Source organism: Lissotriton vulgaris, chromosome 2_1 (genome assembly GCF_964263255.1).
Source record: "Lissotriton vulgaris chromosome 2_1, aLisVul1.2, whole genome shotgun sequence".
In the NCBI taxonomy this organism is placed as follows: domain Eukaryota; kingdom Metazoa; phylum Chordata; class Amphibia; order Caudata; family Salamandridae; genus Lissotriton; species Lissotriton vulgaris.
In genome coordinates, this window is record NC_141687.1 from 1,729,915,091 (window position 1) to 1,729,942,928 (window position 27,838).

The 27,838-nt window shown below is 45.7% G+C and overlaps 1 protein-coding gene across 1 annotated transcript in view; it reads left to right on the forward strand.

Moving 5' to 3' along the window:
* The window catches only part of LOC147733202 (mucin-2-like), a 1,332,790-nt gene that overhangs the window by 750,008 nt on the left and 554,944 nt on the right, over window positions 1–27,838 (forward strand). Inside the window, exons 16-17 of the mRNA XM_086957736.1 lie at window positions 13,994–14,249; window positions 14,953–15,002. Of these exons, the coding sequence (XP_086813862.1) occupies window positions 13,994–14,249; window positions 14,953–15,002 (306 nt within the window). The remainder of the gene's footprint in view (window positions 1–13,993; window positions 14,250–14,952; window positions 15,003–27,838) is intronic.

Sequence of the window (27,838 nt, forward strand, 5' to 3'; positions counted from 1 at the left end):
ATTTGGGACAGTCCCACAACATATGCTCCAACTCTACCTCGGGCACTAAACACCGGGGGCAGGCCGCATCTTGGACATGGAAATATTTCTTCATTTTCCCCGGGGTGAGGTATGCCCTGTGCAACACAAAAAAGTGCACCTGTTGGAAACGCGCATTTCTGCTCCCTTTCCATGTCCTCTTTAATATTTGGGCCCAAGTCACATCTGGTATGGGTTTCCTCACAATCTCTTCCCACTTCTGTTTAAGTGCGTCCAATAGTGTCAGCCCTTCCTGTAGCAAGCGCGACTGCAGACAAGTAACAGCCTTGAAGGTGCCCGCCGCCATCACCACATATTGGCAGGCCAGCGTAGTCTTGGGTTCCAACTGCCCCGATTTCCAATGTTTTTTCACGGCAATACCACAGCCATGTGCAACAGGAAACAACCATATGGAAGTCCAAACTGGTCCTGCAATGCCGGGAAGGACAACAGCTCCCCCTCAGCATACAGGTCACCGACCATCTGGAGCCCCACTCCTCCCATTCCATCAATCTCGACCAGTCCCCCCCATGTGGTAGCGCCGTCAATATGCCCAAGGGGATTTCAGGCGCATATGGATGGAGCACCCCTGCTTTCCACTGACTCCTGTTCCAACACAGCCTCAGGGTTCTGTCCTCCGATGACACTCCTTTAATGCTAGCTTTTGCTGCATAATGATGTAAGAAAGTATATGCCTCCGTGCACCCGTCCCACGGACTTCCTCTGGTCCCCTGAACTCCCTTGCAACGTTCTGCGTGAGGATCTGCAGCTGAGCTGCTAAGTAATATAATTCAAAATTCGGGACAGCCAGTCCCCCGTCTAATTTTGGTCTCAGTAGTGTATCCAGTGCTACTCGTCTCCTCCCAAGCCCCCATATAAAATCTATTGTGAGTGTCCTCAGGTCCCGGAAAAACCTGGAGGGTATCCAGAGAGGGAGGGTACGGAAATAATATAAGAGGCGAGGTAGAGCCACCATCTTAAGCAGCGCCACTCTCCCCAACACCGAAAGAGGCAACGTAGCCCAGAACGATATACAGCCCCTCAAAGCTCTGATACAGCGGCCTACATTCCCCTCCAGCATGGTCTCCGAGTCACGATAGATCCGGACCCCCAGGTAGGTGAAACACGACCTCTCCCATATCAGTCCTGGGGGTAGCAGTGGTTGCTGCATGTCGAATGGAACAAATATCTTCTTCATTCCTAATTCCCATACCTTCTCTGGCGTGGCCCTACAGAGGACATGCAAAGAGACATCAGCACTACCAGAGCGACAGCTTGAAAATTTGGAAATAAAATGCTTATCCTATAAATTGTACACAAGAAAGTGATGGATGGAGGCAAATCAGTCTAAACCCTGCTGGCGAATAGTCTAACATAAACTTCCAAGCCTGGTCTGTCCTGAACCAGAACACAAGAAACCCAGGACTGGTTCATACTTATAGATTCATCAGTCAAATACAGCTTGGTTCCAGTGACATAATGCGCATGGGACCCAAATCTGGGCTTACTTGTCCCACTTAGGGTGAAACACCAAAATATCCAAAAAAGCGATAGATGGAATGCTTGAATTAATCTAAGCTGGTTAGTACTTGGGCGGCATCCCAATCTATGGTTATTGGACCCAGCTTGACCTGGTCCAATTTGAACTGTCCTGCTCAAACTGCCAAGTCATGTCATCCCTGAACTGGAGCAGTTTCACTCTAGTTATGGGCTCATTGGTCATTTACTGCTTGGTTCCAGTGACACAGCGTGCACAGGACCTATATCTGAGCATACCTGTCTGATTTAAGGTCACACACTAACGTATATAAAAAGTGAAGGATGGAATTCTCAAATTAATCTCAGCTATTTTAAATAAGAAGTTCCTTCTTGGTTGTTGGCCAACTTGCATGACGAAAGATTTAGAATTATTGACCAGGAGGTCTCTGTCCGTCATGAATATTTTAAAAGCATTTAGTAGAGCTTGAAGACCTATCTCGGTTCTAGAAATTAAAACCGCATCATCTTCGTATAAAAGAACAGGAATACCCCGCCTGCCAACTCTGGGGCAGTCAGCCTTTACATTCTGCAAAACGCTATCTATCTCATAAATATAAAAATTAAAAAGAAAGGGGGCGAGAATACATCCTTGAAGCACACCCTTTCTGATGTCAAAATTGCCAGTTACACACAGATCTTGAGAATACCTAACATTAGCACTGGTGTTGCTGTGCAGATCGACAAGGAAATTGACAATCCCACTGTCAACACCCTTATCCCTCATGGACTGCCGCAGCTTTCCCCTGTTAACACAGTCAAAAGCGGATGACAGGTCCATGAAGGCAAGGTGTACAGTACCCCTTTGAGCAACAGTATACTTGCTTAGTATTAAAAAGAGATTAAGGCACTGCGTAATAGTAGAGCGTCCACTGCAGAAACCATACTGAGAAACGGACATAATATTATTTTCCAGCGCCCAGTCAAAAGGTCTCTGCAGAAGGATTCTGCCCACTATTTTAACCATAGAGTCGATTAATGAAATAGGTCTGTAACAAAGAGGGCTACCCTTGTCCCCATTCTTAAAAACTGGGACAATCGTGGAACCCACCCCATGATTGTGGGCAGCCAATTTTAGAAGCTGCGTTAAAGACCGACTCTAATATGGGTGCCCAAAAGCTGGGCTCAGACTTATATAAATCTGGAGGGATCCCATCAGGGCCAGGAGCTTTCCCGGCTGTAAGTCCCAATATGCCCTCAGTAACCTCGCCTCTATCAAACCTAATAGTATCACCGCTATTGCAAGTAGAAAGATTAAAATTATTATTCGTCGTACAGCAATACAATTGCATGAAATATGTTTTCCCACTCCTCCTTTGTTATGCAGCATTCCAGATCATACCCCGGGTCCTGGACCAGGAAAGGTCTCTTTACTACCGCCCAGAATCTAGTGCTACACTTCAAGATAGAGTGGTCAAGAATCTCACTCCATGCCTCTTCTCTTAAGAATTCCTTACATCTGGCGATAACAAATTTGTATTCTTTCCTGCACTGTTGAACATTCTCCTTTATTCTGGGATTAGCTGCCAAAGCTATCTTTAGATTACGTGCCGCCCTAGAACAGTCATGATTAAACAATCCATCTTGGACCCCTGATCTCTTTGTTCTTTACTGGAACTAACATCAGCTGAGACACCTTGTCAGATAGGTTTTGAAAAGCACTAAGGACCTGGCACGGGTCTGACCCTTCTTGAATACAATTAGCAATTTCCTCTGTGCAATTATCCTTGCTGTTTTTGTACAACAAGTCTGGAGTAATCATAGACCATTTAAGGTGCCGTCTCCCATAAGTTGTGCTCAACCTGCCTGTGAGGCACCCAGGGGCCCTTCAAGTGTACAGTCAGTGGGTTGTGATTGCTGAATTCACTGTGTTCAATAATGAAGGAGTCCACAAAAGTCTGCATTGACAAAGAAAGTAAGACATAATCAATGAAGGTAACCCTCCCATGACCCTTAAAAGTTGGGATCTCAAAACACTTTAAGGGATCCCTCAATGCCATTGTCAATGGTAAATCCGGGTCATTCAATAAATCGTTAAAAACTTCCCCCTCCGCCGTGTGTTCCAAATGCAAGCCCTCGGAACGGTCACAATGCAAATACGAGATACTTTTCAGCAGGGGGTCACCACAAGGATGGACATTAAAATCACCCATTATCATGAGGTTATGGAGACATTCCTTCATTGAAGTACTAATAAATGCATTTAGTGCTGATAAAGGGCTAGAAACTGAACATAAGTTAACAGCATTATAAAAATTTACCAAACCAGCCAAACAGTTATCTACATTTAGTACTAAACAAATAATTCCGGAATTGCCTGTTAAAACTCTGTGTATTTTGCAAGAGAGTGTTACAGAAATGAACGTGACCAGGCCCCCGTTAGGTCTACCTCTGCTAGAAGCTATTGCAGGAACATAGAAGGCGTTATACCCTTCAAGAAAGAGGTCAAAATCCACTTACCAGGTCTCCTGCAGACAAATAATCTGAAACTGCTTAATATACCTAACCCAGTTACAATCTGCCATCTTTGTGCCCAGTCCCGCAATGTTCCAAGAGATTACATTATTTCCACTCGTTTTCGCCTGTGTGATCTCCATATGACCCACTTCAGCAGATCTTACATTTCCCTGGCCCTCAGACTCCTCACATCAATCACACGCCTCGAGGCCTGAGAGCAAATTAAATCTATTCTGTGTTTCCACCATAAACCCATTCCTACTTTGGTTAACAACATTATACAGGTATGGTGCTATCGGAGCCGGAGCCTGAGTTTGGATTAGTGGCCTATAGTTCATGTGTTTAGGCGGGGCTTTAATCAAGTGGGTGTAAAAGTATCCAAGTGGACGAACACATATACAGTTCACATTATACACTTGAGATGATGCTCTTAATAAAACTGTTTAAAGTTAACAACAATACAATCGCCACTATTTATCTTTCTGGATGGACCAATCCAATTCACCCTTCTGACTGAAAGTATTTGGTCAGAGTATGCAATTGGAAATCCACAATTAATATTCAACCAGGCTACTGTTTTATTTTTTAGTGATTTATGGGATTCCCCATGTGACTGGGCAGAATGGTCATCTATAGTTGGAACATTAGTCAAGACAGCCACATAGGGTGCGCAGTCAGGTGGAAGAATAATATAAGGACTTTTCCTTATTTGTTTGAGATCTGATCTACACTCAGGGTCTGCTGTTGGCTGTATAGTCAGATCAGTTTTCATGGGGGTTCAGGTGGAGCGTTTTCCGCTGCAGAGACTTGCCGACAAGTCTGCTGTACCATCTCTCTCATGAGTCCCTGCCCTGTTTCCGCTACCTTAGGTCTGGCAGGCGAAGCTGATGCCAGGTGTGCTGATAACAGTCCACCTAGTCTATACACCTCTAGAGCCAGGGTATCCAGCTTACTTGACAGAGGTCTTATCAACTCTTACATCTTGCCACAATTTTTCCTTCTAAGGTGCTAATCAAGAGGGTAAGTTGCTAAAGATGTATTTTAATACCACCCTCATCATTTCCCTTAGATGGACAGGAACCCGTAACAGAGCCATTACTGACTGAATCGGCTGCGTCAACTCTTTTTTTGTTATGCTTCCCTCCACGTTTCAGTTGTGATTTTCTACAGTTTCTCACCAGTCTCGGTGCTCGCAGTGCCTCAATAGAGGTATTTGGCAGGTCTTCATGTATCTCTGCATGTACCTGAACTACAGCCGTTATAACATCCCTATCACTAATGTCAGAGTTATTGGGCATAGGTGTATCCACTACTGGGAGAGGCGCCTCTACCTGTAGCAATGGAGGGCTTCCCCGACCTAGAGAGGCCCTTCGATCATTGTTAATTTGATTTACCTTCTTAACCAGGTAATTGTCCATGGTACCCAACCCAGAAGTAGATTTATCTGCTTTGCCTCTAGACATCACATTAACTTATTGCTGCACTCAAAGTAAAATCTAGTGTAATGGAACAGTCTACAAGGATTAAATGTACTTTACACAGCCAACAGAAATTAAAATATAAAGTCTCACTTCAATAAAAGTGGTCCTTCGCTACAGGACCAAAGTCTGTGGCCCAGCCCAGTCTCTTCAGGCCTCTGAGGGCCATAGAGGGCCCGCCCTTTGCCCGGGCTTAGCCCGGCGTCGCCCGCGCGCGTCCCGCGGGGCGGTAGGAGGGGATGTTGCTTTGTAGCGCCTCCAGTCGCAGTGCTCGCGTCACCGATTGAGCGCCGGGCCCCGGGGCAGCTGGGATATGTAGCTTTCCCTCTATCACCCGATCCCGGTCTGGCGAGAGGGAGAGGCTGCTTCCGCTGCCCACGTGGCACTGATGAAGAGCTGTGGCAACCCACTGACAGGGACAGGTGAGTTGAAGCTGGCCGCTGTCCTCACGGCGTGTGTCCGACTGTGTCCGGCCCCCAGAGCGCTCTCAGCGGGGCTGCTGCTTTGTAGCGCCTCCGGGCGCAGTGCTCGCGTCACCGATGGAGCGCCGGGCCCCGGGGCAGCTGGGATATGTAGTTTTCCGGCTATCACCCGGTCCCGGTCTGGCGAGAGGGAGAGGCTGCTGCCGCTGCCCACGCGGCACAGATGAAGAACTGTGGCAACCCACTGACAGGGACAGGTGAGTTGAAGCTGGCCATTGCCCTCACGGCGTGTGTCTGACTGTGTCCGGCCCCCAGAGCGCTCTCAGCGGGGCTGCTGCTTTGTAGCGCCTCCGGGCGCAGTGCTCGCGTCACCGATGGAGCGCCGGGCCCCGGGCAGCTGGGATATGTATTTTTCGACTATCACCAGGTCCCGGTCTGGCGAGAGGGAGAGGCCGCTGCCGCTACCCACGTGGCACTGATGAAGAGCTGTGGCAACCCACTGACAGGGACAGGTGAGTTGAAGCTGGCTGTTGCCCTCACGGCGTGTGTCCGACTGTGTCCGGAGCAGAAGGAGCAGGACTAGACCACCAATGCCTAAAATCAGAGTGTTACAATAATGCCTCTAAGGGGCACATGTAGGTAATTTCCATTTTGCGATTCTCAAATAGCGATTCTTAAGGAATCGCTATTTGAGAATAGCAAAATGGAATGTAGGTAATAATTCGCAATTTTTTTGCGAATCTCTAACATTCCTTATTTGCGATTAGTAAATTGCGAATCGCAATTAAGGAATGAGTGTCCCATTCATTCCCATAGGAATGAATGGGGATACATTCTCAAATTGCGATTTTCTCACAGAAAATCGCAATTTGAGAATAACACCTCCAAGGGTGCCACGGTGTCCAAAGGACACCTGTTGCACCCCTGGAATGTGCCTGTAAGTACATGTGGCGCACAAACATGCCCTGAGGGCATGTCTGAAGCACCACATGGCACTTTGAATTTTAAAGAAAATGAATTTTTAAAAGGAAATAGCAAAATACCATCTATACCATCTACATAGCATTTAAGGAATCGCAAAATTGCGAGTCCTTACATGCTATAAGCAAAATAAGGAATCACAATTTTTTGCGATTCTTTATTTTGCTAAGTGCCACCTACATATCAAAGGGGCATTTGCGATTCGCAAACGCCTACCTACATATGCCCTTATCTGGCAGATGCATCAACATAGCCTTTTGCTATTCCTAAATAGCGATTTTAAAGGAATCGCTATTTAGGAATAGCAAAAGCCTATGCATGTAGGAATCGCTATTAAAATAGTGATTCCTAAACATTCCTTAATTGTTACTCGCAAATTGCTAGTCACAATTAAGGATTGCTGTACCATTCATTCCTATGGGCCTACAGGCCCATAGGAATGAATTGGAGATTGTATGAGAAATTTCGGAGTACCAGTAGGTACTTGCAAATTGCTCATGCAATTTCAAGGGTGCAAGGGTGTCAAAATGACACCCTGTTGCACCCCTGAAATTGATCTCTGCACTTATGTTGCACACACACATGTCCTAAGGGCATGTGTGTGCGCAACATGAAACTTTGAAAAATGCACAAAAGTGCTTTTTAAAAAGTTTTAGCAAATTACCATGAAGTTCAACTTCATGGTAATTTGCTACTCCCATTAGCGAATTCGCTTTTTTTAAACTTTCATGCATTGCATTTAAGGAATCTCAATTTGGGATTCCTTAAATGCAATCGTAATTTAAGGAATCTCAATTTAGAGATTCCTTAAATTGCGATTTTTGCATTTGGGATGATGCATTCCAAATGCAAAAATACCGGTCGCAAAGGGGCAGATTCTGACAATCTGCCCATCTGCGACCGGTATTTACTTTGATTTATATGCCGGTATATCTTTTGTGGCATCGCAATTTATGCTCCTGAATAGCGAGTGTATGCTGCTCTATCTTTGGGTGAAGGAGAATGCCAAATGCGCTTTTCACCCATAACCAAATAAACATAATAAATTGTGAACAGAGGAATAGATACCATCAATTCCTTGCTTCAAAATATTGTTCACATGTAATCAAAAATGAGAGCCAGATCTTCCTATCAGTTCCACACCATTTGTCCATGCCCAAAGCCACAAACCCAAACAATCTGTAAAAATTATTCTAAATGAATTGCTTTAAAGTTGCAATTACTCCAAGGTCTAAATATTTCATTCATCTCGCAACAAACTCATTGTTGACCTCTTAAAATACCTCTGATTCTAATGTTTCAACATTTGATTCTAGTCATATTGCCCTTTTCACTTGGCCCACTTCCTTTCCCGTATCCCGAAAGGAGAGAGATGCACAAGTTACACTACTAGCGTCATTCTCTAATGAAGAAATTTACGTACTAATAACCTGAAGGTGGTGACACATGTTTTTATTGGAATGATTACAGCTGGCATAGCGGAGTTTGTAGATTACCTGTTACCTAAACACTACCACAGCCTTCTTATCAAGATCTTTAGAGCTCATAAATTATAAGCCAGATATATTGCTTTCTCTCACCTGACTGAATCTGAGATAGATAAGACAAACTGAAAACAATCGTGCTGTTGTAAAACGTATAGTGACCTGTCTGTTTCACATCTAGAGTAAATTTACCGAAATTAAGAAGTCCTTCTTGTAGACTGACTGTTTGCAAAATCTCAATGTGAAGGGTCAAGAATTTGGTCAATCAAGTATGTGCAATATTTCCTAGAGGGATGCCCGAATGTTCCAGTTCCCTGATGATTGTTAGAACTCTCACAAAGTTGTTTTTACCGTAATGTATCACGTAATACTTTTTTGTTGATAACAATTTTGTCCACATGAAGTTTCCAAAAACTTAGCACTATTTTACAAAAACTCATCTTACATGGATATATGTCAGACTGTTGACCACAGAAGAGGTAGACCCAGGTGAACATGTTACCCCTTAGTGCTACAGATGAAACGATACCACTACTGTCTTTCAGGTACTTACCATACTTAAAAGGGACTAGCTCTATGAAGGTACTCTTTAACGGTAAACAACCTTTATAACTAAACGTTTACAACGCACTACCATTACGACGCAACTTTTACAACGCAAACCATTACAACGCATTACGCTGGCGGGCGCTATGGGATAGGGAATAGGTTTAATGTACTATCAAACACCTTCCCTACTATCCACGGGGACTGGAGTTGGAATAGTAAATTAAACTATTCACTATCCAGCGCCCCAAAGCACTATGCGTTGTAAAGGCATGCGTTGTAAAAACCGCGTTGTAAAGGCATGCTTGGTAAAAGCATGTGCTGTAACGTCATACATCCCTCTTTAACCAAAACACAGGACTCCTTGTGTTTGTTTTCCAAACGTTACACAAGCAGAACAGCGAGGGAGAAGCTGATTTTAGTCTGCATTGAGCCACATAAATTATTGGAGAAATTAAAGGGCCTGTAATGATAATAAATCTTCAATACAGCAAGGACCTAGGAGAGGTAATAATATCTCTGTTTTTAATAGGGATCAGTTAATCTCCTTACTCAGGAGCATGTACAATGAGTCTACCTTGACCATAAATGGCAAAAGTTGTTTTACAATTTAAAGCTGTTTTAATTGCTAAATCTAAAAATATCTGCTAGTTGTATAGTTTCTGTCAAGTAGTCTACATACATGTTTTCTGTAGTGTTATATATTAGCATTCAATGAGAGGTGTGTTCATCCAGGTCTGATCTCCCAGCCCACTTCCTTTAAATACAAATTTCCAAGATGGCTGCGGGATCCTACAATGGACTATTCTAGAGCTTTCCCTTTGTCCTTTCCTTCCCAACCTTAACGTGTACCCTCCTTGTAAATCAAAGGCATGGGCCCACATGCTGAACTTGTCAATTTGAGGGCACTAGGCTTAACACTTGGGGTAACTACACAATAATGATTTTAGCCTTAATCCTTAGTCTGATAAGAAAGTTCACCAATGCTTTTCCAGAAAGGTCCATTAATTTACAGCTACCCCTACATAAATCAAATGCAGGCAAGCATTAATGTATTTAGGATGAGGGATACAATGTGACATGTTAAGGCAAGGAGAAGAAAAGAAATAGAAATAACATTTTTCTTTCCTATTCTTTTAAATTTGGCACCGACCTGCAAAATGTCATGGGCTGACATGGTAAACAGTCAATCATAGCATATGCATACCAATAGACCTGAATACAATCAGGCCACACTTTTTAAAATGTACTCTATAAAGTAATGACTGTCCATTTTTGAGGTGCACAAGGGAGCCAAAGCAGATGGGATGACCCTGTTCCCAGGTCAGCTAAAAAGCCAAATATAGGTAAAGCAACAGATGGGGAGAGACTGGATGTGAGAAGTTGGCCTGATATGTAGTGTTTCCAATTCTGGAACCACTGGGTATCAGTCCAAACAAACCCCAAAGATGTCTGGTTGTAAGTCAACCTTGTTAGACAAGCTATCCTAGTGGTAGCATGGACTAAGCAGCCTTAAAGGCTTAACTTAAGAGGTCGTGTTAAGCGAGCTGTTTTACCACATACAATCCTGTAATCAAATGAAAGGACACCACACAAGTATATATTGTAAAAATATATGTATTTATTTCTAAATTACTCCCCAGTACACTTTATGAGGAAAGGGGCACAAGCGTTAAATCAAAAGCACAGTATAACATATAAAGTTGCACAATTTTGGATAAGGGCCGGTGGCCACTTAAACCATATACTAAAAAAGTGGTATAAGAGATACCAATCGAACAGTGGTTAGGCCTAGGGCCTAGAGATTCGCTGGGAGCAGTCAGGACTAGCAATGCTGAAGTCGGGAGTAGCCCACGGAACTCGGGTGCAGCACGGAAAGTGCGGCTTGCACCAATGCAATGTCAATGGTGCGTAAAAGTTACACAAAGTGAGTTAAAAGATACTTCCGCTGAACCTAGAGGAACAAAACTTAAGACACAGACCCTAGAGGTGTGTACCAGTGTGGGAACACCGGCGTTGCAATGTTACCTCACCCACAGGCCGTGGGTGCACAGGGTCGAAGTGGTGTCGGGTTTTGACACGCAGGCTCTTGGTGCTTGAAGCTGTTGCAGCTGTAGGCGATGTGAAGCAGAAGTGTCCGGTGCGATCCAAGGGTGGATCGAAGTAGAAAAGTACCTGAAAGCAGAGGGGACAGAGTCTGGATCACTCAGCAGTGACCAGGGTGGAACCAGGACGGAACCAGGCAATGTCGGGCGCAATCAGGTGGTTGTCGATAGGCTTCTCTCCGTTGTCACGTGGGCTCTGGGGCATCTGTGACGTCCAGGAGCGGGTCACGATCTGTCCCACGTAGGCTCTCGCCGTCAGCACCGTCGGCTTCAAGATTGCAGCAAACAGCACTTGGCAAAAGCAATCCACGCGGAACCGGGAGATTGCTTATCACTCAAACCAGGAGGGTCAGAGTGGGGGCTCCTTTTCACAGGAGCTGGTGCAGATCTGGAGCAACCAGAAAAGCAAGTCGTATTTCAAGTTTCATCGGCACAGGGGCCACAAGCCAGCTGGCAAGTGACCGGGCCAACGCGTCGAGCCAAAACAAGCAGAAGGGCCCCAGGCAGCACTCGTCGAGTGTGGAGGGGGTAGCTTTGGTGCAAGTGTAGCTCGGGGTGGGGGCTTCTCAGACCCCGGTGCACAGCTTCGAGGATCACTCGTGGGCTGCACGGTCAGCGTCTCGTGGCCTTTTCAAGATGGCGTGCCCCACGCTTCCGGTCGCCTCCACTGGTCTCAGCTCTGCAGGGACTGTGGATCAGGCAGGGAGAAAGCAGGCAAGCTTGATCTCGTCAATCTCTGTCGCTCGAGTTCCGGCGGGAACTGCAACAAAGCAAGGGTCGAGGGCTGGATGTTGCCTGTTTGCACAGGGTGGTCACTCCTTGACCACAAGGGAGATTCTTCCGTCTTCTATGTTGAGTAGAAAGTCGAAGGGTCCATAATTCGTTTCTTATGTTTCTTCAGGATGATCTGAGTTGCATTGGCACTGCTCCCACTCTTATTCGAATCTGGTGGGCTGGACATCCTGCTAGGTCCCCTCCTATGGGTGGGGCCCAGGAAGGAGGTGGTTACACCCCTTTCCTTTGATCCAGGCCGCGCTGGGACAGGGGCTGGGAGGCCCCAAAACCGGTTTGGCTGGATTATGCAAGGGGCAGCCTTGTGCTCCCCAGGCAGTGTCTGGTTTCTTTGAAACCTCCCTGCTACAATCCACTATCTCCTGTCTGGGGGGTTTTAACACCGCCCTTCGACAGGAAACCCTTTGTCCAGGCCACCATTTGCTGAGTTTCGGTCAGCAGCAGGAGGCCAGACCCGTGTCTGTGGCAGAGGCATCCATTTTGTGGATCTGAGGCTCATTTTAAATCAACCGCGTTTCAGTAAAGTAACATGTCTTATCCCTCTAGAAGGGTGGAATGCTACCCCCGTCGCCAGAACTGGCGAGGGGGTAGTATTCCAATTCGTATGACACCTTACACGACATGTTTTGATAAAGCCAAACCAAAGTTGCTATATAACCGCGAGGATTATAAGGCGCTTAAGAGTATATGGTATGGCATTATCCCGGATCAGCTTAGGGAGTTGTTCCCGACAGCTGCAGACAGGCTCAGCTCATGCCAGAGCTCCATCTCACATAAAACCACGCACTCTGCCTCCAGGATTGATGAGGCCTTCTATAGGAGTGGCTTACAGGCTATATATGTGTCCAGATATAGGTTTAGATATAGGTATACTATATCTAAGCAAGGGGTGATTACACCCACTTGCCCCAGCTGAGTGATCAGCCAGTTGTGTCAATTTAATAACCAGCCAGGGGTGGCAAAAGCTATGCTTCAGCCCCTGGTAGGCCTTGGTGGCAACTATGCCCTGAGCACCTATAGTGCATGGTACAGGGGCTGACAAGGAGTCCATTTCCAATTGTGGTATGTACCTATAGCACATGTATTATGAATTTAGAGAGAGAACAGCAGGCTGGGGGTCTGATTAGCAGGCCCACAGCCTCAGTAAGTCGAAAACCAGTGAAGCAAAAAGCAAAAATTGGGGTGACCATAGGATAGCAGACCCTACTCTCCTACACTGGATAATCACAGAATTGTTGCCAAAAATTTCAAATCAACTTCATGAAACTACTTTTGGGGAGCAGGGGAAGGGGGTGCCCTGAATATAATTACACTATTGGAATGTTGACAGCACTGTTTAAGACATTGGAGCAACAGTGTGCTATAAACACTAGTGTAGGGACACTGTTACCAACAGTCCATTGTCCTAATCTGGAGCATCTGTCTCTCCTGTTCACCACCTTCTCCAGGATATGTGAAGTGCAGAGGGGAATGAGGGCGACGGAGGCTGTGGACACTCAGGGATTCCAGCCCCTCGCTTCACGCTTGGGCCTTTAACGTTGGAGTGGACCTTTAATGACAGGTAGAGCCCGCTAGATCAGGCTCTAAGGCTATGTAATGTAATGTATGTAATGTATAGGCATTTATATAGCGCACTACTTACCCGGAGGGTCCCAAGGCGCTTCGACCGCTGCGAAACCCTTCCTGCCTTCCCTGAGATATGGTCCCTTAATGGGTATCTCCAGGGTGAGACCAGGCATCCCCGGCGGTCTGGTGGGGCCGTTAGTGAAGATGAGGCAAGCTAATGCCCAGAGTTGCCGAGTGTGATCGCTGATCAGAGTGGGCACCGAGGCGAGAGAATTATCGAGTCCGCTGACCCTGGTCCAGAAACCTGCTATACTAAGCATGAAAGTCAAAATAATATTGACATTTCTGGCTGTGATAAACGAAAATGTAACCTTTTTTCAAATGTTGTATTCTCAATTGAAGTCATAATATTTTTTTCAAAAGTATGATAATATGTTTCCTGGAAATCCCATTTGTCATATGTCTTTTTATTAGCTGTGTTAGAACACTATATTAATGTGACTTGCAAAGTGTTTCTAATGTCCCCAGTAGAAGTACATCCATTTTCGCTTCAAAAAATAAAATGTATGCATGAGCCTATATTAATCATGTTCTGCTTCAATGCACAGGGGACATGGCACCAGTTTGCCCTGAATCCATGATTTACAGTGACCATATCACCACTTGCCAGCCGAGTTGTCGGTGCCTGAATGAGCCCTGTGCTGAATGCAACATTACCTTTGTGCCAGTGGATGGCTGCATCTGTAAGGAAGGAACCTACCTGAACGAACAGGGGACATGTGTGCCGCAAATCGAATGCCCTTGTTACTACAAGAACGGTATCATGCAACCAGAGACTACTACTTTTGAAAATGGTGCTACTTGGTAAGACAATTCAGAATATGTTTGGGGTCACGGTAGGGGTGATAGATGTTTTAATTAACTAAAAAACAATTTGGGTATATATATATATATATATATATATATATATATATATATATATATATATATATATATATATATATATATATATATATATATATATATATATATATATATATATATATATATATATATATATATATATATATATATATATATATATATATATATATATATATATATATTTATAATAAACACAAAGGGCACCCACCATGTTAAGTGCGTTTATGGTCAAACGTACATAGGTCAAAATGGTTGTCTTTGCCAGGTCTTTGCCCGGTTTAAATGCAGTCTTTAACCCAAGGCCAACATCTTTTTCATCAGCTCTAGAAAAGGATTAGGGACAATGGAACACACAATATTTCATTTTATTTTGTGTTTTTGCAAAACGGCTAATGTCACCTTATAGCAGCCTTCGAGAGTTTGAGTGAGGAATTGGATAAATGAAGGCTGCCAACCATGGTGTTACAGATTTCAGAAACGTCTTTGCCCGGGGTGACATGGCACTCGAGACATAATGATTAACTGTGCTGAAGTCCTTTGTATATACCTTTGTGTAACTAACGACCTCATGTTACATAAGGCCACAGAAACCTGAGACAGGACAGACTAAAACCACATTTCTAATCCTGATCTTTTTTTCTAGCACCTGCTCACTGGGGAAGATTTCCTGCAATACTGAGAATGATTCGCCAGGTAATTCCTTTCCTTTTAATGTAGAGCCTTGAACTGGAATTGATCATTTGTTTTTACAAGTTGCGAAGCACTTCTTGTTAAATGTTTTTGTGCTAATTGAGAAATCACGGTATGCACGAGTTTGGTCTTGCGCAGCTGCAGTTCACCATAGTGTATCCCTAGGTTTAAGTAAACATTTGACTAAGGACTGGGGGGCATATTATCAAGGGGGTTTATCTCCGCTTTTTTGGCTTTAAAAGCCAAGAAAGCGGAGATAAAATTATCTCCCTATTACCTAGCTGCCGCTAACACCAGTTAGCGACAGCTAGTAGGAGATAGCGACCATCTTGGGCTCCACTTTGCATATCAGTGATATTTATCACTAATGAGATGCAAAGTGGGCGTGCCAAGATGTTAGAGACTGAAAACAGTCGCTAACATCGCTATCTCCTATTACCAACTTTTGGAGATATTCGCGCTAAGCGGGAATATCTCCAAAAGCTAACACCTGCCCTGAGCAGTTCTTAGCCATGTTATCCAATGGGAGGTGGATAACATGGCTAAGAGCATTAGCTCGCTAATGCATGACTATCGCTGACTTTTCAGCGATATTCATGCTTTGCGGCGATTTTGACCGCATTTGCGTTAAACCTTGGTAATACCAAGGTTTATTTGCGGTAAAAATCGCCGCAGCGCTGCGGTAAACTTTTGTCTCTAACCAAGCAATAGCGATAATTATCACTATTGCTTGGTAATATGCCCCTGGGTTTTTAACTGTTCCTAGCCAGCCGTCTGGATGAAGAGTTCATACTCACAGGTAAGTGCACATACATACAGATGTTACTTTAGTATTATGGAGTGGACCTCAGAGGCCTAAACAGCCCCTTCTGTAATATTAATTGCACCAGATTGTTCCCTCCTCCTCATGGGGACTTGAGACCAGGAAATCCTGAGACATTACTCTTCATGAAGGTGCAGTCACTCACTACACCCATCTACAGGGAGATCTATTCCCCATTTAGGATTAAGGCCAGGTTTGCCACCTGCAGTGAAAGGAGGACTGGCAACTTCAAACATCAGTCCCAGTGTTTTCTGATTTCAGGGGCTTTGTCAGGGGTTGTAAGACGGTACAACACAAGTAAATACATTGTATGCCTTTGCCACAAGTAAATATATGGTACGCCTATGCCACACATTTGTTAGCACGCTTGTTTTTCTGCAAATATCATACCATGCTTTGTTTTTAGATTTAATAAACAACACATTTGTGGGGTAGATTCCCCCCCCCATCCCTCCAAATTACGTTAAATGCATGTAACTGGCATGCGTTGTAAATGCATATTTGGCATCAAAATATGTGTGCAAAAAATGCGTGGTAAAGGCACAATGAGATAAAAAACTCATTGTGAAGGCTGCTTCCCTTGCCAGGGAAGGTTCTTCTTTTCATTTGTGGCTCCAGTTTCCTTCTTGGGTCGTTTATTGAGCTACTTTTGAGCTTGAGCTATTTTGACAGCATAGCATTTAATGTTGTGGAATTGTTCCCTCCTGGATCATTGATCCTTTGGACCTTCGATTACAATGGACTTGGTGGCTATTACCTGTTGGATTCCACTATTAGCAAGCTGTTCCATAACATCCTTTTCGATTCATCACTTTCTTCCTTGTTTGATACATACTTGTGCAGTAACCCCGCCCCCCGCAAAATCGTGATCAGTTTATTTCTGCACTTTTCCGATGACGACCTTTTGACTAATAAAAGGGTCAAAACATCGTTGACAATTTCCCGGATCAAAACTAATTTCATTGATTGTAATTTATGTGCAGAATTCTATTTATTTTTTTTTTACTTTGAAACTCAGTAATATCTTTCCATCTGCACATATCTAGCGTCCTTTCCACTGCTTTTTAATTTGATTGTGGTCAGTTTTCTTGCGCCATTTGCACGTAAATTTGAGCACTGGGTGTTCACTTGACACTGAGCACCAACTTAACGATTTGAATGTATAAGTGTACTGCTTATAAATATATTCTGATCCATAAATTCGATATGAAAATGTTTGTTTTGGTCAGACTCGCTCTCTTTTTGTGCCCCACGGCGCCATATGATACAACTTCTGTATTGTTCCATTTTGAAGTATTAACCTAATTGGCACCTTATTGGACATTGCTGATGTTACTCTTTCCCAGAGCAGGCACTGGTTCACGCCTTCACTGGAAACAGCTCATTCATTGTATTAGGGCACGCTATCTCAGCCTAATCCTTGTGCATCCATTCAAAAGTGACACAGACTCAGGCATTGCATCCAATGTCAGTTATGACCCAGGTGTGGTATCCTGTTACACCAGGATACTCGGGTGATATCAGGGAGGCCGCATGCACTGATACTAGACAATGAATCAGACTGGCACTGTGCTTCGTCACTGGGCCAAGACCCTGAGTGGTCAAGAGCCCTTTTATTAATACCCTCGGGCGAGCCCGCCCTCGGGGTGCATGAATGCGTGTGGTGTGCATGAATGGGACGGGTGGGTCCACCACAATCCACACATCCCTCCAATCTTTTAGATACAAAGAAAACCCTTTCGGATGAATGGTCAGTTCTTCTTTACGCACCACACAAAGTCTTTTAGTTTCTGACTGGGAGTTGGGTTCGGCCGGAGACCATAGCTCTGGCTCCGGGAGCTCTTGTTTGCTTCCAACCCCCCTGCATCTCTCTCCAACTCTGGAGACACAGTCCCAGTACTCTGTGATTCTTCTGTGGCAACTACCTCTCCTCCTGCTTGGTGCTGGTTTGGCTCTAGGCTGTCAGGGACTGTATCTGTGGAGATCACCCCTCCTTCTTCCTCGAGGTCTTCCAGGGTACAGTCGGCTGACGGTCCTCCCACAATCTTCTTGAACCATGAAGTGTCCCTCGTGACTACGAGAGTCCCACACACCACAGACACCATGGTGCTCTGCACATCAATGACCTCCCACACTTCAGGCTCATACTGTGCGATACTTCCAGGCAGGGCATCGGTCTTTCACCACAACTTGGCCTCCAACGTGAATGGGCATCGGTTGGGCTCTTCTAGCTTGGCTCGCCTTCTCATTGGACATCTTCCTTCGGCTCTTGTTAGCCTCTTGATCCAGCGCTGAGGGAGTCCACGATGGGTTCACAGGAACACTGTCCCTTGGCGCTCTCCGAAACACCAGGTGAGCAGGTGCACACTGGCTGGTGTTGGTGGGCCAAGGTACTGTGATAAGAAGTCGACAGGGTTGTTGGCCCCTGGACGGAAGATTACCTCAAAGTGGTAAGCTTGCATCTGAACTGCCCACCTCTTGATCCGGGGAGGGGCAAGTCGGGCTGTGCCAGCGAAAAGAGGAACCAGGGGTTTGTGGTCTATAACCATCCAGAAAACATGTCCATATAAGTAGAGATGGAAGTGCTGGAATGCCCATTTGATAGCCAGGGCTTGACACTCTATCTGTGTGTACCGCATTTCCGTTGCAGTTAGCGCCCGTCTGGCAAACGCCGTTGGGACCCATTCCTTGGACTCTGGTTCTTGCATCAGGACTGCGCCCAGTCCTACCGGACTCGCATCCACCACAACCTCCGTGCGACGATATAGGCGAAAGTATGACATGACTTTGTCATCGATGAGGGCCTCCTTCATGGCCTGGAATGCCAGATCTTCTCTTGCGGACTAGACCCACAGTTGACCAGACTTCGTGAGAGCCGGAGAGGCTCAGACAGGGACGCCAGGTTGGGAATGAATCGGCCAAAGTATGTGGCCATCCCGAGGAAACTCCGGACTTCCGTGGCTGGTGTTGGTCTCGGGCAGAATATATCGCCTCCGCTTTCTTCGGGTCAACACGCAGCCATTCCTTGGAGAAGATGTACCCAAAGATATCCACTGACTCCTGATAAAATGAGCACTTGGCTTAGTGAGTCTGTTGTCTGCCAGTCGTTGAAGAGTGGCTCTGAGGTGTATGTGGTGTTCCTACAGCATCTTGGAGAACACAAGGATGTCATCACTCAAGTTTATTACACCCTGCAGACCCGTGAGAGTCTCTCTTATTGCGTTTTGGAACACCTCCGTGGCTGATGATACGCCAAAGTTCGGTCTTTTGTAACAACGCAATCCTATATGTGTGGAGAACGTTGTGATGTTCCTACTGTCAGGGTGGAGCTCCAGCTGATGATAGCCGGCATTGAGGTCAAGTATTGTGAACCACTTGGCACCATTCAGGTCGGCCACAATGTCATCTATCGTCGGTGTGAGATGACGTTCCCTCTTCACGGCCTTGTTAGGTAAGCGCATGTTGACACAGAGTCGAATGGCCCCTGGTTGCTTCGGTTTTGGGGCCACGACTAATGGGGACACCCATGGTGTGGGGCCCGACACCTTCACTATAACCCATAGGTCTTCCAACTTCTTCAACTCCTCCACTTGCGGCCACAAGTGAAATGGCACCCGCTGATGCCTCAAGGCCATGAGCCGAACCGTCAATCAGCATGCAGCTTAAACGTCTTCCCTTTCAGGCAACCAAGGTCCTTGAATAACATGGGAAAGTCTCTGAGCATCTCTCGGGCATGTAGGTCATGTGCCTGGTTCACAAAGAACACTAGCTCCAGGTCCTCTGCTGTGTGACAAGTGAGGAGGGTACCTTGCTTTCCTTTAGAGACATGGAATTTTGATTTGAGAGGATGGCACTCACTGACAATTTCAACCACCATGACTCCTCGCAGAGGAAGCGGCTCATTTCCATCGTACGTGTATATTCTTGCTTTGGACGGCAGTAGTGTTGGGCTTGGCGATAGCCTCTCTTACTGGTCACTGACCATCACGTTTACTGACACTACGGTGTCTATGAGGGCACTCACAGGAGATCCGGCAATGGTGACCGTGTCTTCCAGCGACAGTTGCTTCACCCAGTTGAGAGTCCAAGCAAGCCCGGGGTACTGCCCCTTCCTCTTCCGCTCCTGCAGACCTTGGCAAAATCGTTAAGTTTTCTGCACTAGGAGCATGTTCTTCCTCTCGCGAAGCATCTTCCTGCCAGAGGGTGATCCAGACCACAGACGCCGCAGGTGGTCTTCTGGGGGCGCCAAGAGGATCCTTGTGGTTGAGTGGGTTGTCTCTGAATCGCGTCCACCTTCTCTTCTTTGGCCACCGGGGGTCGTGGAGTTGCACCTTGAGTTGTAGGCCGGTTGAGAGCCGCTTCCATTTCGTCTGCACGTGCATTGGACAGTTCATGGGACCTGTCGAGCACGAGGATCTCAGCAAGACTGATGCCTCGTTGGCGCAGTATCAGACGGCGCAGCATCATGGAACGGCATCCCTGGATGACCTGCGCCCTAATTTCTTCCCTCTTGTCTGGCAGTGTGCAGGAACCCGCCAGTTTCCATAGACGAGTGTAGAAAATGTCGATGGTCTCGGCTTCCCCTTACGCACTTGACGGAGCTTGAAGCGCTCGAAGTCGGGGTTGATTTGCGGCTCAAAATGTTGGTTCAAGGCCGTGACTGCTGCCTTGTAGTCGTCATCCGGTCCGGTGTTGGGCAGCGTCTCAAATAGCTAGTATAATTAATCCCTCCATAGCACATGAGGAGTGACCTCTTCACCCTCCCTTCGGTCTCCCGCACACCCACAAAGTATTGATCCAGGAGGCCAATCCAAAACTTCCAGCGGGCCGCAGCGGTTGCAGGATCAGACAGTTCACTGAACGGCGGAAGGGGGGGGCCGGCCATGGCCTGACCGGGCTGAGTTTGATCTGGCCCAGCAGCTTGTTGAGGCAGCGGTGGTTGAGCCACAGGCACATTCCCACCACCATAAGCGTTTTGCACGTTCATGATGCGTCTTGAACGTGGGTTGGTACATGCCAAGGCAGGGGAGGTGGGTTGTCACCAAGTCCGTGGGTGCAGAGCGTGGGCTTGCTTTACAAATACCTCCACTGCCGTAATAAAGTAGCGACGTGTGTTTTCAAATGTGTCTTTGGTGGGCGAGCCAGTAAGGCAATTGGAGCACTATTCAGGCAGGTGACATACAGATGCAGGGGCTGTGCTGAGCAGGTATGCGCCTTCTAGAATATAACTGCACTTTTGTTCTATTGTTTACTTTAACACAAGTGTTGTCTTTTTATTCTTCTTCTAACAGGCCATGCAGAGGCTGGCAGGCTCTGGAGAGTGTGAGGGCACTGACGGGCCGACCGGGCAGGAGATGAGGTCACTGAGCGGGAGAGAGAGACACACTCCGCGCTGACTCCAGTGTTGACACGTTGGGCTGGGGAGGCTCTTCTTATGCCTGCCGGCCGCAGGCTCTACCGCGTGACTGCTGGAGCGTGACGCGCAGCAGGCCATTTAGGGATCTGCTCGTATGCTCTACCACAAAAGTGTGGGAGCAGCGTGACTGGCGCGCGCACATGCCTGCAGCAACAGTGCCGGGCTCACCTTCCTAGGATAGCGGTCAGTCCCGTCTTTTTCCGCCGCTGGCACCACGCGGTCCAGGCTTTAAGGTGGTGAATCAGGCACTGCGGGGTGGGTACCCGCTTGACGAGGTGTGCGACCTCCCCCACCAGGTAGCAGCTGCTTCGTGGGGTGGGTACCCGCCGCGGTGGTGTGTCGGCCTGGCAGGCAGGCCGCAAACGCTCTGTGGGCCCGCTTTGTTGGCGGTGCATGCCGCGGCCACAGCACAGGATCAGGCACAGCGAGCTCGGCACGGCAGAGGCATGGTTGAGACCCGCCTCGTTGCCAGTGTGGTAACCTGTTACACCGGGATACTCGGTGAGATCAGGTAGGCTGCATGCACTGATACTAGACAAAGACTCAGACTGACATTGTGCTTCGTCACTGGGTCAAAACCCTGAACGGTCAAGAGCCCCTGTATTTATACCATTGGGTGGGCCTGCCCTCGGGCTGCGTGAATGGTGGCGTCGTCACTACACCAGGTTCTAATTGAACCAGTCTCTCTTGAAATTCTGACAGTTAAATTCCTAAATCTTGTGTTCATAAAATCATCTCTCTCTTCCCTTTGTTAAGAAAATATGCATTTTAAAGCACATACAGCAATGACACATCTGATCATTAAAGAAAGCATGCACACATTGATAAAACTGGCCTGTTTTCAGTTTTAATCCAGGCATAGTGTCTTTACCCACAGCAAAAGTTTAAAGCATGGGCAAAGTGGGCAATTGCCCTGGGCCCCCACCTGCCAAGGGACTCCCTGCTAAAGTGAGTGAGACAAACTTCCGGGTATAATAACAATACTTGCAAATTAACAATAGCTTTGTCAGCAATTTGACAGCTGATTATGCTTTACAGCAAATTAGGGCCAAACATACGAAGGGTTTCGCTGGGGTAAAGTCATGCAAAGTGATGCAAAGCAGCGTAAAATCTTCACAGGACATTTAGTTGCCAGTTCAAAAGGTATGTCACTCTTGAGAAATGCTGTATCCTCATTACAATAAGCAGTTTGACCTACTTTGTGTCAAGGGGGCGTTACTTGGGTTTATTTTGGGTTGATTTGAGCAAGCACCAAAGGTTTTTGACACAAAGACTGATCTACTAAAATACACTTACTGGACCGTGCATAATAAAAGTAATGCCTTTTTTAGGCAGGCGCTAACATGGAGAAATGTGTTATTTCTCCAAATGTTCCACATGGTACATGTGTGCTGGACTCTGCCGCACATATACAATGTGTGGAATGTTTCAAAATATGTCTAGTTGTACTGGAAAGGTATGATTTCAGTACAAATCCTATGCGAGACAATAGATTCATACCTCTGAACCATGGTGGTATGGTTGTGCATGGTGGTAGCCAGTCTGTTTGAGCACCAGCACAAGTTCAGTGAACAGCAGCAAGTACTTTTTTTACGTTTATGGCTTTAAACTGCTTACACCTACTTGTGCAGTAAATTGCTGAGCTGATTTGAGCTAAACATAATGCATCTGCCCCTCTGTGTGTAAGCCTGGCGTGCCTATACTTAAACCTTGCGCTATCAGCAGGTATTTTCTCATTAATTTACTTCACCTCTTCTCCCTTAAGGCTCTTTGTTAATTATCTCACAATCTCTACTTCTCTATGTTCCTTCGTGTTAGAAATGGGAGTCTCTAGTTGGCTAAGGTAGGTACCTTTGTCCAAATAATGACCCTTGCTTCTAGTCAGGGTAAGGGGGATAGCCCCCTAAAATAACCCCTGCTCACCCTCTTGGTAGCTTGGCACGAGCAGACAGGCTTATCTCAGATGCAGTGTGTAAAGCATTTGTGAACACATACACTAACACAGTGAAAACACTATAAATGGACACCACAGCAGTTTAGAAAAAATAGGTAATCTTTATCCAACCGAAAACAAGACCAAACAACAAAAATCCACAATACAGTATTAAAAATAAGGCTTTCAAATGGTAGAAATAGCTCAGTTCAATGCAAGTTGTAAATGCAACACTTTTCTCAAAGGTACCCATATGCGTCACGAAAAACAAACAAAATGGCCGCAGGGAAGGTGCTGCGTCGGTTCCTTACAGGCAGGGAAGGAGATGCATCAGTTCCGTGCTTCAGGGAAGGTAATGCGTTCGTTCCATACTGGAGAGGAGGTGATAAGTCGTTTTCTTACTGCATGGGGAGGTGATGCGCTGGTTTCTTACTGCTTCTCCCAACGATGCAACAGTCTTGGCACCTCAATGCAATGTGTCGATCCGGTACAATGCGTATCTTTGTGCTGACGCACAGCAGGCTTGCGTCGGGATCCGTGCGGTGATCTCAGACTTCGGAAATCGCTGCACCCGATGCATCATGTGGCGATTTCTCGTGCCTTTTGCAGGCGCTATTACGGTTTCTTCGGTGATGCATCAGAAAACAGGTGTGGATGTGACATGCTTCTTCGGTGTTGCGTCAGTTTTCCAGCTCCGAGAGCTAGAGTTCCTAAATAGCAGCAGGCACCTCATTGCAGGATGGAATTCCCAGTAAGGAAATTTAGAGGGGCTGGTGGTGAAGTCTTTGTGTCCCTGAAACTTCAGAACAGGAGGCAAGCTCAGTTTCAAGCCCTTGGAGATCTTCCTCAAGATGACAAAGCAAACGGCAAAGTCCTTTTCTCCTTTCCGTGGCAGCAAGGAGCCACTGCAGGCCAACCCCAGACAGCAAATAGCACAGGGGCAATATTCCTCCTCAGGTTATCCAGCTCTTTTCCTTGGCAAAGGTTTCCTCTTGATTTCCCAGAAGTAATCTAAAAGTCTGGGGTTTTGGCCCCTCTTTTCATATCCAAAAATCCTTTGTTCTCTATAGGCAGAGAGTGTCTGTACCCAGCCAAAACCAGTTTTGTGAGGAACCTTGCAAGTGCACAGCAACCTTCATTGTCAGTGTGAGCCCTGGCTCCAGACACACCGCAGGGGGGGCAGAGCCGTCATTGTGGAAGGCAGGCACAGCCCTATTCATGTGAAGGTGCTACTCCTCCCACCACTCCAAATGCAGACCAGGCCTTACAGCCCAGCCTGATTCATCAGACTTCTGGAGCCGCTGCCCCTCTACAGTCCTTGTCATCCAAAAGCTAGACATGCAATACACAAACCTAGCAGAGGCACACTGGATGGTTAGGCAAGGAAATACCTACTTTCTGAAAGTGGTATTTTCAAACACAGAATGTAAAAATCACTCTCACTAAAAGATGCACTTGAACATTCTGAGTTCTGGCATACTAATCTTTACTTTTCTATCTTATCCCAGGTTCAGTTTGTTTATGGTATAAACAAACTCCCCATTCAGTCCTACGGGAACAGATAGCCTTGCAAAAGTGAAAAACTAAATTTGCAATATTTCACTATCTGGAGATCCCACACACATCAGGGCATGTCCTACCTTCTACATACAATGCACCCTGCGCACAGGAGTACCTTCGGCCTATCTTAGGGGTGACTAATATGTAGAACAGGGAATGTTTAGGGACTGTGAAGTGTGCGCACTTACCAAGTTGACATGGCAGTCCCATACCGCACACAGGCTCTGCAAAGATAGGTCAGAGTCACATTTTACAAGCTGCGTCTATGGTTGGCACAATCAGTGCTGCAAGCCCACCAGCAGCATTTGATTTACAGGCCTTGGGCACACATAGTGCACTGTTATAGGGCCTGACAAGTAAATCAAATAGCCAATTATGGAAACACTATCCTTAACACAATTTACAAAAGAGAGAATATGCACTTTAACACTAATCAGCAGTGGTAGAGTGTCCAGAGTCATAAAACCACCAACAACAGGTTTGAAAAAATACACGAGGAAGGCTAAAAGTTCTGGGATGACCATGCAAAAAGGGCCAAGTCCAACACTTCCGCTTCACTCACTACCTAACCTTTTTCCTTTGTCCTCCTCACCTCTTTCAATATACACAATATGCCTCAATCAATTTTCATCTCTCTCGCTAGCTCCCCAGTCATGACTTTGCCCCTTTCTTTCACTTTCTGTGTCTACTTCTATATCTCTACTACTCTCAATCCCTTCATATTCCCTTTACTTTCTCTCTACATCAGCACTGTTTCTGACCGCACTGCAATTTTTTCCATCTTTCCTCCCTGCATCGCTTTCTCTTTACTTTACTTATCACACAACATCCTGTCTACATTTTCCCCACATTTCTATCAGTCTCTCAATGGATTGTATGACTGAACCCCATATGCATTTACCCTGCATGCCTTTACAATGCAGTCACTACCCTGACTGTGATGTTATTGCATGTTACTTTACCAGGCAAGTTGGACTTTGGGATATAATTTACTCTACCAACTCCAGTCTAGGTAACAGTAGGGAAGGTGTTGGACTTTAAATGGAACACTAGTCCAATGCGCTCCCCAAAGCGAGCATTTGTTATGATTTGCAGGGTAAAGAAACGTGCTGTTACATTGCTGTCAGGGTAATAACTGCATTGTAAAGGGAGGTCATTGTTAAAATTACAGGGTCAAGGATGTTTCCCCTATTAATGTATCTACCATCTCACCTCTCTCTCAGCTCTTTCTCTACCTTACCACTTTCCTCATCTCTCTAATTCATTTCTCACATCTCTCACTATCTCAACTTTCTCTCTACCCCACTGCACTCTCTTTCTCCCTACATAACTTCTCAATTTACCACACCATTAATTCGCTATCTCACTTCTCCCTGTTTATCTTGTTTTTTCCCTGTTCTCATTCCTTCACCTCTAAATATATTACTCCATTCTGGAAGCATGTATTTCTCTATCTGTATTCCTGTTTCTCTATCATGAACTAGTCTCTCTAAATCTGTCAATGTCTCTGTCCCTTTCTTTCTCTCTCTTTTTCACACCACACACCTCACATACAAACTCATATCTCTCTCTGGACCACCATCTAGAATTCTACTAATCCTTTGTACATGAAATATTTTTTTACCTCTCTATTGATCTCGTTACTTCATCATCACTTGCTCTTTTCTATTTTTCAACTCTCCGTATACCTCACCCCTTTCATGATTTCACATATCCCCTTAACTTCTTTTCACTCGACACTACATTTCTTTTTCTACCTTTAATTCCTCTCTCTACCTTTCTCATTTCCCCGCTACTATTTTACTTTGTCCAGTTTTTCTATATCGCTTCTCATTTTCCTGTTTCTCTCCCTAGCATTGCTTTGTTTTTCCTTAATCCTCTCTGCCTATGTCTATCTCCTGATGCCTTTACCTCTCTCCAATTTACCTCTACCTCACCCCTTCAAGTACTAATATGTATTCAGTGGCTTCAGATGGCAGATTATGTATGAAATCTTGAGTACTAATAATTCTATAACAGAAGCTAAACAGTAAGGTATAGCACATCCTCCCTTCTCCAAACAATACACCGACTAATACAGCTCACCTAGACACAACACCAGGGAAGGGAATTTGGAACACATGAAGACACAAACAAATTTAAAATCATTACCATTAGAAAACATAAGTATTAAAAGGGCAGGTGGCATTCAGATAAGAAACCTGCTTGGTCTAACAATGCATCATGTACCTTTGCGTAACAAAGATCTCTTGGAGCCCCCTTCTGAAACATCCTGGGACTCTGATGGTTGTTGAAAAAATCAGCAGGGACAGACTCACTTTGAAAATAACTCTCACGCTCACTCCCCACCTTAAAAACTTTTGAGAGGTTCCACCAGTGGCCTTAATAGACTTTAAAAGCATTTCCACTAGTCTTCTCCATTCTCACCAGATCACTGTACTTACTTCTCCCAGTTTAAACATGAACATCACTTTGGATGTGAACTATGTCCCCAACATTTTTTCTTACAGGCTTTATACTTGTTTTTGTTGTCATTGTAGCTTTTCTGTTTCTCTTGTCCAAGACTAACATTCTTCTTGCCTGAGCTCATCAACTGCTCCACATCTGACTCACTCCTGAGCCTTTTAGACAACCACGCTGTTTAAAAACTAGTTGTAGTCTTTCTACCCATGAGTAATTCAAAGAGAGAAGCATTATGGCCCACCACATCCCCTGCAAAAACCAGAACATCATCCTGGAATAACAAAAGCCCATCCACGTCTTTCAGAATGTTAAACATAACTCCCCGAAAGGTGGATGGCAGGACCAAACAGTAAGCAGCAGAATTAAAAAATCTCAGAGGGTGAAACAAATGCCCTGAGATGTCTTGAATTGGGGTAAAGTTCCACCTGATGGTAGGCAGAAGCAGATCGAGCTTAAAGAACAAAGTAGCTCCTGCAGTGCATGCAAACAAATCATTGATTTTGGGTAAGGGATGTGAGTCTACCCATATTTCTTTATGAAGCAACCTCAGCTCTACACAACCACGTAAGTGTCCACACCGCATGCCCACAGCCATGAAACGAGAGGGCCACAAGGATGATTTAGCAGTATCCATAATTCCTCTT